This window comes from Seriola dumerili, unplaced genomic scaffold (genome assembly GCF_002260705.1).
Source record: "Seriola dumerili isolate Sdu_G_001 unplaced genomic scaffold, Sdu_1.0 BDQW01000025.1, whole genome shotgun sequence".
NCBI classification, from domain to species: Eukaryota; Metazoa; Chordata; class Actinopteri; order Carangiformes; family Carangidae; genus Seriola; species Seriola dumerili.
The window spans coordinates 21,822,948-21,838,828 of NW_019174280.1; the positions used below are offsets into that span (position 1 = coordinate 21,822,948).

Here is a 15,881-nt window from a genome sequence, read left to right on the forward strand (position 1 = left end):
CCTTACAGAACCGGTCCTCGACAAGAAGACATCAGAAATGAGCAAAAGCTTACCTTTGAATGCAGATGTGTTGTAATTGTGATCAATGGCCGCAACCATGTCTTTCCAAAAGTCCGAATTCACCTCATTTCCTCGCTGTTCACACAAACGTTAAAAAGTTACAATTTTAATATGTTTTTCCACATTAAAATATCAACCATTAATATGAAGCCACACTCAAATATTACCTTATGCAACATATCCACAACTCGTCCACAGAGAAGAGCCCCGGGTAGATCAAAGTAGTTGTCATAGTAATAGTAATTTGCTGCAAAGACCAAAATAAAAGTATCAGTATCAGTTAGGAATCTAGTGAAAGCATACAGCTACAGGTATTAAAGATGGGTATAGACATCACACCAGATCTTGTGAAGGAGGTATTGAGGCTGCTGAAGTGCTTCCACTCCCTTTTGGGACCATAATGTTTGATGATCTCTTCTGCGCTGAGGTCATTGGTTCCATGTGTTGCTCTAAAAAAAAAAAAAAAAAAAAAAAAAAAGCAAGAAATAGAATAGAATAATACTTATTGATTATTATTCCACATTAAAAAGGTCTGTGAAAGCAATGACAAGCTGTACAAAGAGAGTGAAGATGTGTGTCCTGGGAGGCAGATCAAAATGGATTTCATGCAGGAAGAGCAGAGCGTACCGCAAGACAGTTCCGTCTTCAGCAAGCTTCACGAGGTTTCCATCCTCCAGATCCACCACTAGTCCTTTAAAACTAGACACAAAATTCAAAGTGTATATGTGATAAGAAACAACAGAACTGAGAGATTCACCTCTCTTTAAGAAACATAGCCACAGGTATTACATTAATATATCCCTAACATCCCTGTAAGGGAAACCGGTATTCATTATACCTGTGTGTGTCATTGTTCCCCTCTATGCTGTGGGAAACTGCTGCTGCTGACTCACCAGAAATCCCAGGTAGCCGGGGTTAGGTTCAGCAGGTCCTTGTCATAGCCTTTATGCTCCACCAGGTACCTGGCAAAGCTCTCATAGATGAGCTGCAAACACAAAGAGGAAATAACATCACTCACCTGATTGGTTGAGTTTTAACGCATCAGCAAGGAAATGAGGGAATTTGGTTGTTATACTATTATACTTGGAGTGTATCTTTAAAGCTGTCTTACTTTTTACCCCTTTGGGTGAAAACACAACAACAATTGTTATGGCAAATGTATTAGTAAACAGTTTCCTTTTTCTTTTCTTTTTTACACATGGAGCAATTAGAATTAATTTAGGAAAATGTCCAAAATTTACTCCAATAATACCTCTGTTTTTGTTATCTTAGCTGCTAAAAGCTCCACTATGTTCACCAGCTAGTTGATAACTTTATCTGTTTCTTTATCTAGTTATTATTAATCACAAATAATATTCATTTAGGAATGATGATAATAATAATAATAATAATCTTTATCTATAGAGCACTTTTCAAAAACTACATTACAAAGTGCTTGTCAAGGACAGCAAAAAATCAAATCTGATAGATTTCAAAGAGAAGAAACAGATAGAACAATTAAAACAATCGGGTGTATAAAAACCAATAACGAGCTAATTTTAAGAGAAATAAAAATAATTAATGTAGAAGTAAAACCAGGAAAAGCTCTCCGATAAAATTTTAAGAGGAATCTTTAAAGAGGTCACAGACTCAGCCGACCTGATTTCCTCAGGCAGATCATTCAAGAGAAGACCTTCACCTGAGGATCTCAGGGTGCGCACTCTTTATTCTGAAACACACTGGGAGCCGGTGTAAGGAGGCTAAATCAGGGAAGATGTGGCAGCAGAGTTCTGTACAGTCTGTACAGACGATCAATAAATTTCTGATTGAGACAAGTAAAAGAGACTGTTGCAGTAATGTGATGAAATGAAGGCATGTAAAATAGTCCCTGTGTCTATAAAAGTTTAAAAAAAAAGATCATATTTTAGAAATATCTCTAAGATGGTAAAAACATGATTGTAGAAGCTCAAACTGAGATTACTATCAAACCATATGCCAAGATTTTGGAATATGTGTTGGCCCTTAACACACATTGAATTTTAAGAGAAATCTTTAGGTGACTGCATCTGAAAATCAATCAATTAATCAAAAACGATATCAGTATTAGTAAACTAAGAATTCCCTTACTGGGTCATGCATTTGGGGTTCACTATCCTATGCTACTGCACTGACAGGATGAGTGGACATACATGTGACATGATGGGACAAGAGAGAGCATGTCTGATCAAAACAGACTGTAATGATTAGCAATGATTTATTTATTTGTCACCCAGTGTCACAGTCTATCCCTGTGAGCGTGCTGCGACTGTCCTAATTATAGAAAACGCAAGATGATACGAGGAGCTGCTGGCTGCCAACAGGCCTCAGAGGATTTAAAGACATGTATGAGCATCACCGCCGACGTTCAACCTGTGAGTCACGCAGAGTGACTGCAGCATCAGGAGCATCATCCTGCACACACACACACACACACACACTCACACACACATGTACCTTCAACCAAAACTCATGAGCATCATCAGCCACAATGTTTCATAACGGCGGGGCTGAACTGACAAGTGACCGTGGAGGGGTATTGACAGCTCCGAGCTATTTTTAATCCAGATGTGCTGCGGATCGAAGCGTCACGGCCACCGTACGGTTATGTATTGGAGCTAGCTGCCTGCCCCGCGCTGCGCACACACACACACACACACACACATACACACTCACCCTGGAGGTCTCCTTCAGATGGTAGCGGCAGAGCGTGTGGTCCAAGTCGAAGCCGATAACATCGCAGTCCGACAGGCTGAAGTATTCGCTCATTGTCGCTGAGGCCACCGCGTTGGTGTACACACATGAACTTGTGCACAACACCAGCGATGAGTCAATGTCACTGAATTGACGCCGCGGATGGGGACTGCGCTCTGTGGACGCGTCACTCAGTCTTCCGCTCACATACAGTGCCGCGAAAAGAGAAAAAACAAAACAACCTCCGAGTTCGTTTTTCCTACACCCGCAATCGATTATCAGTGAACGGTTAACGTCAATAAGTTAAAGCAGCGGAGCCACAAGCTAAACTCCCGTGTGCCAGAAGAAGGCGGTAGAGAGGCGGCAGCCAAAGTGCGGGAGAGCGTGCAGTGCTTCCGGGTGTGAAACGAAACCGTAACGCACGGTGAAGACGCGCAGAATGAATTCAGGAAAGCGCATTCAGATTCGCAGGGCTGGCCCCTATTAACCCCCTGTTCCTCACCTGTTGTGTACAAAGTCGAAAGTCATTATAAAAAATGTACCTCTGCTCAATGTTTTTACATGACATACTAATGGAATATTAAAAAATCCCACATTTCACACTTTTACAGTGGTTTATATTTAAATCATGTGAAATAGATCGTAAAACGTCAATGTTACTTGGTCTGTACCAGGGGTGGAGGAAGACACTGTAAACATTCTAGGCTTAATCCCAATTTAAGTCGATATTATTATTTTATATTATATACTGTTTACTGTATCAAGACATTTGTACATCATTTGGGGAAAAACTTAAAAGTTGCCCAAAAAGAAAAGAATCATGCATCATATTTTGAATGTAATTGTTTTCTGTCTCCATCATCCTGAAAACACAACACAACAGATCTTGGCAATGACTAATTTTCACTACTGCCACATAAAAATAAGCAAAGATTGTCTGATGCGACTATTTTGAATTTACATGACACAGGTGGGGAGTTCACGGATTTAATGTTTAGATGGCAAATCTACATTTAAATCCAGACCATAATAATATGTGCTGTTCTAACTGAGCAGACATGGATCCACAACAAGGCCAAGGTAATGTGTGAGGTAATTTATGGCTCAAAGTAATATAGTAGTATGGATTCTCCCTGATTTCTATCTTTAGGACAAATAATTCAGACTAAACTGTCCTTGGCCCCAGGAGTAATACATGTGACATTTAAGCCTTTCATTTATTGCTTTCAAATTAATGAACTGTATGTTTATGAACATTGTGATTATCATTTATTAGTAACTTGAACATAGTGCAGAGCTGCTGCTGGACTTATACTTACAGTTTACCTTTAGTTACAGCTGCAGTTTATTGATTTTTGCTGCTGCTTGTGGACTTCATGCTGGTTCACTCAGTGTGTAAATGTGTCTTTTAATAAACCAGCATGTTATCTAATCTGATTCCATCCTGTATCTAAGTGAAGGGCTGGCATGGGGAAAATAGCAGGAAATTAACAAACGCCGTTCAGGCCCACCGCCAGAACAGTAGGCCTAATGGCCGTCCGGCACGTGCGGCGTGCTTCCGGCCTTGTTGTGGGTTGTTGGACTCCGATACCAGGCGGACCACACCTCAGCCGGATCTCTGGGCCCCGACCCAGCCGGGTCTTTGCCAGAATAATCTGAATAACAGTAGAAGAAGAGTAAACTGGGGAACAAACAAACGCAGAAACCTTTTGTACCTTTGACAGTATCAGAAATCGGACGAACAGGAAACGGGGCGTGGAGCGAAAAAAACAGAAGTGCGCACATCTGTCTGCTTTAATGGTCTGCGCACATACGGGCATTTGGCCAAAAGGCGCCAACTTTGCTTTAAATACGAAAGACAAAAAGCAGGAAGGTCGCAGTTGGCCCATGCCTGACTCTGAGAACAGTCCGGTGTCAAAACCATAGGTTGTATATAAAAATGGACGTAGCCTGCTGGGCTGAGAAGTGAAGTCAATGCGGAAGTGACTTTGAGTGCAATACCACCGAGGGGCTCGCACACCCATTCAAAAAACGCCAACTTCTCTACTGAAATACTCAGTCAATAATTTTTTTATCAGAACTCATTATGGTGTCTTTGGCTAAATCCACACCTATCGTTCAGTGTCCCGGTTTGTCCATCTGAAAATAATCATCGAATTAATTAGATATTAGGCCTTAAAAACAGGTATTTTTGGGGGCGTTTCTGTTTGATTGGCCTGCCTGGTCTGCAATGACTGATCAGCTGACGAGGCAAGCCGGGAGGTCGGTCACCGGAGGAGCAGACACCGGAGGAGAGCTTGGGTCTTTTAGAATCGGTTGTGTTATTTTCTCAATAATAATCATAATAATAATAATAATAATAATAATAATAATAATAATCATCATCATCATTAGATTAGTCCACTTCCTTTGGCTGAGGTGAAAAAATGCTTTATAGCTAAGTGAGGACAGTGCAACAGTCTGTTCACAGGATGACTTTAAGCTGTTGCAGCCGCCCATAAGTGATGGAGGTGAGGTGCATAAAGTCCAGGAGCCGTTACTCATCATTTTTTTATACAGTCTATGGTCTGTATCTACAGTGAGGTAGTTTTGGTGCTGTCCTCCAATATGGCCGCCAGAGGGCACACGGCATCACCTGGATGAAGGTGACGTGAGCCGCTCCCCATTCCTCCGCAGGTGCAGGTGATTGGCACAGTGGCTCTTGAACCGTGAACTCCAGACCCGGTTCTCTGACCAGGAAACTTGACATTTAAAGCTGCAGTCACTTCCCGCACTGTGTGTCTTATTTGCCGGGTGTGTGTGTCTGAGGCCAATGACCGCTGCTCGCCGTCTGACTCTGGGATTATTAAAATGAGTTTTTATTTCATGGAGCATGGACCATGAGTGAGGAGAAGGGATTTTCCTACACTGTTCCCTGACTTTTATTCCCTGACTCGGAATGAGCTGCTGTGATTGACGTACCGCGCCATGGAGACCCAGAATAGTTTTTCTGCGTGTTGGCAGAGGTTTCTGGCGTGTTTTAAAAAGCCGGGTCAACCTGCAGGTGAGACCGGCCTCAGAGAGAAGAAAGCCGACACGGTGATTGAAAACCCGATCGCTAAAAACACAGAAGTGGACTCTGCTTTTAAGAGACCTTTACCGCGGACGCCGGTGCAAGCCGTGGACCATTACATCGCCCTGTATGACTACTCCGCCCGCACCGAGGAGGACCTGAGCTTCAACGCCGGGGACATTTTGGAGGCTCTGGACAAGAGTGCTGGGGATTGGTGGTTCGCCAAAGCCCTCAGCGGGGTCTCAGCCTCCAAACAAGGATACATCCCCGCCAACTATGTTGCACCTGTGGAGAGTATTGATGCAGAACCGTAAGTATTGCTGCTTATGATCATACTAACTGTATGTAGTAGATATATTTTGTAAATTTGATAATACAGAATCCTGTGAGTTTGTTTTTTCCAACTAAAGTCATTGTTTCAATCAATAAATCAATCAGTCAATCGGACTTTATTTGTATAGCACTTTTCATACAAACAATGTAATACAAAGTGCTTTGCAGAATAAGCAATAAAAAAACAAACCCGTACCCCTCACTCACACATACACACACAGAGAGAACAATAAATGACCATGTAATAATTAAAAACAATAATAAAAAAAATAAATAAAAAAAGAGTAATAACAGGAAATGAAGAAACTCTATCATCAATCGCACATATTTGCACTGAGGAAACACTGGAGACAATACTGACAGACTGATTAAAATAATATAATAATAAATTCGATAAATAAGTTGGAGGAAGACCATCAAGAGCTTTAAAAACCAATAAAAGGATAAATCAGTTGACATGACGTGAATATAAAATCTGATAGCAGGTGGTAGTTTGTTTTTGTGTCTTTTAGTGCTGAAAAATGTTTCCAGTCTTGAGTAAACAAGTTAATTATTCTGTGACCAGGAAGTCTGTCCTTACAGGTTAATAATTCCCAGGAAGGTAGGGCTCAAAAAACACAAGATCATACATAGTGCACTAAATGCCTCGGTTTCCTGGCATTTCGTCTAACTACTGTTCAGCAGAGACTGAAACTGGTTTTGCAACAAAGCTCAATTTAGCAGCAGGAAGCCAATTGAGTATTCTGTGAAAGGCCTTGACATGTTCAGATGACCCAGTATAACTGGAAAGCATAATATTACCATTGTGGACAATGTTTTCAACAAATAAAAAGTGTGTGTTCAGCTGATCTGTTGGAAAACGTTAGCATCACAGAAAAGTGATGGTGCACTCTCGGCCTACTTAACGTCTCCTGTGAAACCTGTTTCTGCTCAGCTGTACTCCAGTTATTCCTGTTTTGTTTACAAGTGCGAATAGTTTTTTATTCCCTTGATCCATCCAGGTGTCATTTGACGTCATAGTTTCACTGAGTCACAGACTTGATGGATATGACATGAGATGACGTCAAGAGGAATTCTTTCTGTAACACATTTACTTTTTTTGTAGAATCATGCTGTTTATCAGATACATATCTGAGGATCAGACTAATGTTACATTAAAGCCTTACACCTTTCAGCGCTGTAATAAGGGTTTCCCAATAGCATACATCAGTGCATCAGTGCATCATTCTTGTGTGAAAGGTCCCATATAGTCTAAAGGTCTCTGTCCATGTGTAGTTTAATTATAGATCAGCTCTAGGTTCTTTATTAATACTGTGAAATTATCAAAGCCTCAGTCCACAGAGGAATGCACACAGCCTGTATTCAGACACTGAGCCTCAAAACAAGCCGTCAGGACTTCTGGAATGTTGTGATGTCACAACAAAGCAGTCACCAAGCCCCGCCCACCTGGACCCACCATCCAGCCTTGCAGGATTTGGTTTGATTGATTTACCTGACCCAGCATGACATTGTTTAGTGTAATGCATCATGTAAGACCAAGTTAGGGTGAACAATATGCAATTAAAAAAAATCTGATTTTGACAGATATTGCAATACGAGTCATGATTATAGTGGGAATGGTTATTTTTGAATTTAATTTTCAAGTGATGATTTCTTTTCTTTTTTTTTTGCTGCAGTCTGTACCAAACAGTCATATTGCGATTTTGATAATATTTTATCAAAATCGTGGTAAATAAAATCGTGGTAAATAATAAAGGCCCTAAAGGATAATGCTGGCCTTATTTCAGACTTCATGAGAAACCAACACAACCAGTAATTTGTGCGTCTCAGAGCTGTCAGAGTTGAGGAGATTGTCTTGTTCTTACAGTAATTCAGTGTGTTGATTGATTACAGTAGGAAGGGGAAGGTCTGCAACAATGAATTTGTTCTTATTTGAGCTATGGGTTATTGTAGTTTAAATAAATGTTGTTGATTTTCCAAGAAGTAGTGGAGAATGTTTGTCGCTTCGAGGCCTCCTTGTGATTTTTCATTTTTGTAACGTTTTAAAGTTAGATTTTGTTTTTGAGTTGTTGTCGAGTTGTTAATGAGTCGGGTGCTTTGAGCTGATTGTCGATCGTCGTGGTGGGAAGCAGTGAAAACAAATAATTAATCTGAGGTAGTTTTCATTTCAGCTGTAGAGATTAGCTCAATGAGGGTGAGTGGGAGCGCAGTCAAGCGTTTGAAGTCGTCTTCTTTTTCTTTTTCTTTTTTTAGCAAAGGGATGTAATTGAGGTCGAACAGCTCTGACAGTCTGGGAGAAATATTAACGCCTAAATATTTAGTGTTGTCATTGTGAAGTTTCCCGTAGTGACACGTAAGTAAGAGTTCTGTACTGATGATCTATACGGACTAATTTTATGTTGTGAATACATCCTGAATTCCTTCATGTTGTCTTTTTAATAGTTTGTGGACAACAGTCGAGCTCAGTGGCACAGAGGAACACAGTACCTGTTAGTAAGACATATTCATAGTCAGTTTGAGGTTTTCAGTGGATTTATATCACCTGAATCTTCATTTAGCACTAGATTTTAAAAACTTTTCATTGAGTAAAAATCATACGGTGTAGTTGGTGTTAGTAAGACAATTTGAAATTAGTCAAATCACCAATGAACACAGTGAATCTTATTTGCCTAATATTGTATAATATTGAATATCGCCATGTTTTCCGCCAAATTTTTCACAAGATTTAAAAAATAAATAAATAAAAATCTTTATTTTTTGCAGTTTTACAGTCTGCCCTGCTGCTGAGTCTGACCATCAGTTCACTGCTCTGCTGACTGTACTTTACACTCTGACAAATAAAACTTTGAACTGAAACACCTGAAATATAAAACACAATAATATAATTATTTATTATAAAATGGATAATATTGTATATCGTCATATTTGGGCTGGACTTATATTATTATTATTGGTTTTCAGAAATGGCTGAAATGTGTTTGACCACCTTTTGCTTCTTTGCTTGCTCTGATTTGTAGATGGTATTTTCCCGAGACCAAAAGGCAGGATGCGGAGAAGATGCTGCTGGCTGAAGGGAACGAACATGGAGCCTTCCTCGTCAGAAACTGTGAAAGTCAGAAAGGAGAGCTCTCCCTCTCAGGTGAGCCAAGATAAGAAGTTACATTAGCAACACAAAGTCCCCACTGAAACCAAATATTCACCACTTTTTATTAAAAAACTGTGGATTAATATGAACATTAAAGCAGGATTATTTCACTCTTTAAATATGAAATCACAAAATCTTCAAAGTTCAAATCATAAGCAATAAAACACACACTTGTTTAATTTAGCTGCAAGACTTGGGTGTAGTAGCTTACGGTGGCTAACGTTAGCAAGCTTTGTAAGCGACATAACTAAGTGGGACTGGGTGAGATGGGGGGCGGGGTATCCGTCCAATAATGCATGCTACAGATGAGATATTTCATAATAGTTTCGGGCTCTAGTGTTAGCTTGTTAGCTAATTTTTACCGCTAGCCCTACGGCTAAAAACAGAGCTAAACAAAAACAGAACTTTTTTTTTTTTTTTTTCTTGTAGTTAAATATTTACCCAGAAAAGGTCTGAGAAACTTTCCTAAAAACAATCACATCGCAAGCAAATGTGAGTTGTACAATTGTATTATTCCACACCATCAATATCTTTGATACGAAATCCTCATACACAACCTTTTTAATAGCACATTAGCTGACTAACATCTTCTTATATATCTTTCTCATGTGAAGACGTGCTGGATTCTGCCGCCACAAAACTCACACTTCATCCACAAGCCGTGTTCAGTGACTCATTTGTTCCCTCAGCCCAGATGATTGATGGTTTGAAGGTCATCAAGTTAAATAAATAGAGGTCTCTGCTCCAATAAAAGCTGTGCGATAACTTTATCTCTCGCTGCTCTAATCTGTCTTTTCACTGGCCTTGCTCTTTCCATTACAACTGAATTCTTTCCATGCCCATTCATTAAAGCTAGTTGATAATCTACTTAATTTCACAGCCACTAGACCCAGATTAATTCACTGATTTTAAACAGTTAAACAGTTGTTCTATCACAACACAAAGTTGGGAAACAATACTTCTTAATACTAATTTATATGGACTATTAGGACCACAATGAGGGGAAAAAAATTAATCTGAAATTTTGAGAATAAAGTCATAATATTACAAGAATTTAAACTGTAAAATTTTGAGAGACAAAAACATTATTTTTATGAATATTACATCAACCAATCAAACAGGTGAAAGGACAGTCAGTGGCAGCTGCGGTGCTTCACATGAGTCAAATATAAAACATCCAAACAAATAAAAGTGAAATATAAATGAAAAACAAGCAGACATCACACAATAAAAGCTGTTTTTATAAAAATTTGTCTTTAAGAAGTGAGATGTATCGGTTCAGTCTCACCTTACTTGTGTAGTTGTTGACTCTTGAGTAAATGACTGGATGCCGACTTGTCTTTCAGTGCTGGACAGTGGGAGGGTGAAGCATTACAAGCTGAAAAAACTGGACAACGGTCACTACTTTGTGTCCAGGTCGAGATCCTTTCTGACACTGAGGGAGTTAGTGGAGCATTACTCCAAACAGGCTGACGGCCTGTGTGTGCATCTGGGTGAACCATGCAAAAAGGTAAAACGCACGATATGCTACAACACGAACTGGAGCACATGCTGTTTATTTTTCTAAATTCTATTATTGTGTTGTTGCTATTATTTATACAGTAAAATGGCAAATTGTCATCTGAGTAAACAGTGACTCTTCCTGCCCTTGTAGATGGAGGCCCCACAGACTCACGGTCTGTCCTACAACACAGTTGACCAATGGGAGATTGACCGCAACTCCATCAAACTGCTGAGGAAGCTGGGAGCCGGTCAGTTTGGTGAAGTGTTCGAGGGCCTGTGGAACGAAACCACAGCAGTCGCAGTGAAGACCCTCAAACCCGGTACAGCAAATTATCATTTTTATTTGCATAGTAGCATTCTGAAAAGCTGCAAACGAAATGGGACGGCACGGTGGTACAGTGGTTAGCACTGTTGCCTGACGAACCTGCAGACCGGCCACTAGAGTCTGGCTCCATCAGGGAGTCAGTCCCCATAGACTCCCATGTTAAAGTGTCCAACTTTACAGCAGAAATAAACTATTTACAGCCTGGTACAAAAAACTGTTTTGGTCTCTAGAGCTAATTTCCTCCTTCATGACACCTGTTTATAAAACGCACCTGTTTACATTTTATTTGGGACTAAAGTTGCGTATAATTGAGGGCGTGGCCTCTTTGAGTGACAGGTGGGTGAGCGAATGCTCGCCACAAACCGGCATGCACTGAAGTCTCAGCTCCACACACGCACCACCTCTTTGTCCATTTTTGGATTAGCTGGGAGTTAGGGGCGGAGTCAGACACTGCCAAGATGGTGACGGTGGAGGAGCTCACTCTGAGCTTCAAAATTGCTCTACAGAAACATATGGGTGACGTCACAGAGGCAACGTCCATCTTTATTTACAGTCTATTGTATATATAGTCTAAAAGCAACTACAATTATAACTCCCATTCATCAACAGAAAATCCATGAATTTGTGTAAAAGCGTATAAACACTACACCACACAATGTGTATTGCCAAAGGTGACGCTGATCTCAACACCTTTCCCAGGTACCATGGATCCTGAGGACTTCCTGAGAGAGGCTCAGATGATGAAGAGGCTGCGGCACCCTAAGCTCATCCAGCTGTACGCCGTCTGCACCATGGAGGACCCCATCTACATCATCACAGAGCTGATGAAGCACGGCAGCCTACTGGAGTACCTCCAGAGTAAGACGGCCTTGTTTTCATCTATACATGTTGATTGTGAGCGACGGATACTTTATGATGGGACCAGAGTCCAGTTCTGCTGCGGCTCTTTGAAAGTCTGCCCACCTGTAGCAAAGGGTCCGGCTGCGGCTCAGGCATTTATACCAGGGAAAGAGAAGCAGATCCTAAACCTAAACTTCATCCACATCCACACATATTTCACATTATAAACCTTTATTTTTTTATGTAGTCTCGTCCAGCAGTCTTTAGAAAACTGATTTTATCTTTCAAAAGATGTTAATACTGGATAGAGTGCTCGAGGGATACATTTTAAATAAAGCCAAATCATTAAAAAGGTGAGGCTCCACAGTCTTGTTTTCCAGACTTCTGGTAATGAGCCCGACTGAGAGCTTCCTGGTGGCTGCAAGGAGTCCAGGATTGGCTCGTTCTGCTCTGATGTAAAAAGATAAGGACATGCACTAATGTTGCCTTAGTTTTATGTCTTGGCATCGAGCCGGCATCGTGTGACATGTTGAGATTATTCTGAGGAAGAGAATGAGTTCACTTGGTTTTATTAACAGCCAGTTAGCACTGAGTCATCTTATGTTTGTGTTTCTCAATTCATTGAGAAAATAATCAGCAGATCAGCCACCAATGAATGTAATAAATAGTTGCAGCGGTATACAATGACAGGGAAGGATAGACATTTTTGGATGGACTTTAACTGGTAAGTGACGGTGTTTTAGGCACAGCTCTGTACTTTAGCAGCTTCAGCTAATTTTAGCTTTGCAGACAAACAGGATGAGCTTTTTTCTCAGACTCAGACACGGAAATTTGACAAATAAAACTGGGCTGAAGAATAAGTTCAAAATGATGAGACTAAAAAACTTGGGTGGAAGACTCTGACCACTATTTCACCGTCCACAAGCTCGTGTTTCCTTTTCCACAGGCTTTCTTCACAGCTGACATTAGACTTGTCACTGTCACAGCTGTAATTAATTTACTATAATGATGGCTGCATTCCTCTTTAGCTGCGTCAGTTTCAGGGTACAGGTTCTGTGTCACTGGCTTACTGGAATAATGCGGCCATCATTGATGGTGTTGATTCCATTCGTGGTATTCCTGCTATGACATGAGATCATAATGTCTGCTTTGTATAAATCTTTATAAACCTCAAAATGATACAGGGAAACCATCTTCTCCTGCATGTAAATGATATAAAACCCAGCATGCAACAGCTCAGAGTTCAATTTTACAGTTTCACCAACTCATGCCATTGACATTGATCAGCTACAGCTACATATTATTCCACGGAAATCAACAGTCGCTGAGTAGGAACTTCTTCTTCAAATTAAACACAGGACAAGAGGAAAATATGGGACCTTTTTAAATAAATCTTTGGTGTACAAGTCGTATATGTCAAAGGAAAACGTCTTTGTGCCACTTCCTTCTTTGCTAAACATCGTACTCGAATCCTGTGACTGTGACTCATCATGTGGATCTCTGCCTTGGTTACAGAGGATAAGGGGACCACGCTGCGTTTCTCTGACCAGATTGAGATGGCCGCGCAGGTGGCATCAGGCATGGCCTTCCTGGAGCTGCAGAACTACATCCACAGAGACCTGGCAGCCAGGAACGTCCTGGTGGGCGAGAACAACATCTGCAAGGTTGCTGACTTTGGCCTCGCCAGAGTCTTCATGGTGGGTTTTGACTTTTAAATTGCTAATGTTTACTTGTATAAACGTCAGAGCGCATTGCTAAAGAAATATTTTGGTAAATGAAACTTTGTCCTGCCATGCTGTGACGGTGCACATCTTTACTTTCAGCTTTACTGTAAAAATCAGTATCTTATTTATTTTTGTGTCTCGTTTTGTTCCTAGAAAGAGAATGAGAATGTGTACGAAGCCAAAGAAGGATCAAAGTTTCCCGTGAAGTGGACCGCTCCAGAGGCCATCAACGACAACAAGTTCACTATAAAATCTGATGTTTGGTCCTTTGGGATTTTGCTGTATGAGATCATGACATATGGTCAGATGCCTTACCCAGGTATCACCTTTTATCAGCTTTGTCGTACATCATTTAGAAAATGATTTTTAAAAAAACGGGGTGAAAACTCTCCTGGCACGTCTGTGATCATGTCCGTCTCTGATTGTTGCAGCCATGACCAACTACCAGGTGGTCCAGAGGGTCCCCCAGGGCTACAGGATGCAGTGCCCCCCCAACTGCCCCAAAGTCATGTATGACATCATGATGGACTGCTGGAAGGGGAACGAACAGGACCGGCCCACGTTCGAGACCCTGCAGTGGAAGCTGGAGGACTTCTTCGACCTGGACGTGACCTCGTATGACGACGCCAGCCGTTATTAGCAACACTCCGAAAAAACAAAAACAGACAAAAAAAAAACAAAAAAACACACTCTAAATCAAAATCAAACTCACTTCAATACAAACACGAACTAAACTGATATTTTTTTAATGAAGCAGGAGATTCAGATGTAATTTAAAAAAAATCCACTCAGCCAAATGAAGGATCTAAAATGTTTTGACATGCACATGGTAGAAAACTGTGACTGTGACTGACACACAGCTGTTTGCGACACTCCCGGTGTCTCTTTGCTTTACAACTGAATGCACTTTCCAGACAAGGCTGTACATGTGTTTAGCCTAACGCTTCAAAAAAAGAAAAAAAAAAAAAAGAAAAACTCACTCGACTGGAAGAGGCGTCTTTTCAGCGCAGATGAAAAGCTGCTGTGTCCATCCTGAGGAACCGGTTCTTCTCGCACTCGAGCATAGGGCACATTGTTTCCACTGCCGAGCTTTTACCGGAGGATCTGAGTAATGTTCGCCCACTGGCTCAGTCTGCAGAGTGAGTGGAAAGACCGAGCTCATTCCTGATCGCATACGTACTGTAACTATCTGAGGAGATCTTACCGTCTTTCGCCCTAACAGCCGGCTACATGAAAGCACGATAAGATTATGCCCCTCATTTACAAACTGCTACTCTTTTTCTTACATAAAACATGACATCACTCGAGAGTCGGGTCCACGCCCTTCAAGCTTTTCTCTTCAGGCCACCGTAGCAGGTGCTACAACAGAGATAAAAACAAAAGAACATGGTCAGGTTTTTACGGAGTCCCACAGGTGTCAAATTTACATTAAATGATATTAACATTTTACCAATTATGTGAAGCTGAATATATTGGGGTTTTTTTTTTTTGTCTGAGCAACATTGGCATTCATTTGGAGTAGAGTTTGTGTCCTTTTAGCTTTTGTTTTGGTCTCTACTCTCCCCTGAGGAAAACGATCTGACTCTTTAGCTGCTAAACGTTCCACTTTATTCGCCAGCGAGTCACTAGCTGTGTGTGTCTGCCGTTTGGTGCTGGACAGGTGGTGTATTCTTGTTGGAAAAAAAACCTGCACATTGTGGCTGGAAAGGAAGCCGATGAGACCGAGGAGTAAATCAAAAAGTTTCAGGCCATAAAATCAAGAAAATTTGCTAAAAGTTGTTGGTTTTTTTGTTTGTTTTTTCCATTTTTAATATGAAATATTGATTTGAGGAATATCAAAGATGACTTTAAAAATCCAAAATACACCCATTTAATTCCATCCAAAAAATCTAAAGTTCATTAGATTTTTGTTTTTGTCATGGTTTGAGAACTTTAACTTTCACAAGAAGACTCAAATATAAAGTGTAGCAGCTGGAGCTGAAGTTGTAGGTTGTCGTGTTTTCTCCGGTCAGGGTTGGGGAGCAGCACTCGAAGTCTTGTTTGTCAGCAGCTTCGAAGTTGCACAGTCTAATCTAGTTTTGATTTTGGATGGAGATACGTGGATGTGCTTCAGATTTTACCCGTTAAACGTTATTGTATTATGTTTGACATCCTGTATGTTGATGGTTGTTTAACACTGTGCTCTGTTAA

General features: G+C 40.7%; 2 protein-coding genes across 2 annotated transcripts in view; one reads left to right on the plus strand and one right to left on the minus strand.

Annotated features, from left to right (window-relative positions):
• nt5dc1 (5'-nucleotidase domain containing 1) overlaps window positions 1-3,116 on the minus strand; it is a 55,874-nt gene extending 52,758 nt beyond the window's left edge. Inside the window, exons 1-6 of the mRNA XM_022767144.1 lie at window positions 2,752-3,116; window positions 954-1,045; window positions 688-759; window positions 400-509; window positions 228-307; window positions 54-135 (exon numbers count right to left, since the gene is read on the minus strand). Coding sequence (XP_022622865.1) covers window positions 54-135; window positions 228-307; window positions 400-509; window positions 688-759; window positions 954-1,045; window positions 2,752-2,844 — 529 coding nt within the window. The 5' untranslated portion in view covers window positions 2,845-3,116. The remainder of the gene's footprint in view (window positions 1-53; window positions 136-227; window positions 308-399; window positions 510-687; window positions 760-953; window positions 1,046-2,751) is intronic.
• A 2,421-nt stretch (window positions 3,117-5,537) lies between these two features.
• On the plus strand, window positions 5,538-14,368 carry frk (fyn related Src family tyrosine kinase). Its single transcript, XM_022764584.1, has 8 exons — window positions 5,538-6,131; window positions 9,172-9,293; window positions 10,646-10,809; window positions 10,954-11,122; window positions 11,827-11,985; window positions 13,483-13,664; window positions 13,845-14,010; window positions 14,123-14,368. The coding sequence occupies exons 1-8, from the start codon at window positions 5,737-5,739 to the stop codon at window positions 14,329-14,331; spliced, it is 1,566 nt and encodes a 521-aa protein (XP_022620305.1). The 5' UTR covers window positions 5,538-5,736; the 3' UTR covers window positions 14,332-14,368.
• Window positions 14,369-15,881: the final 1,513 nt, after the last annotated feature.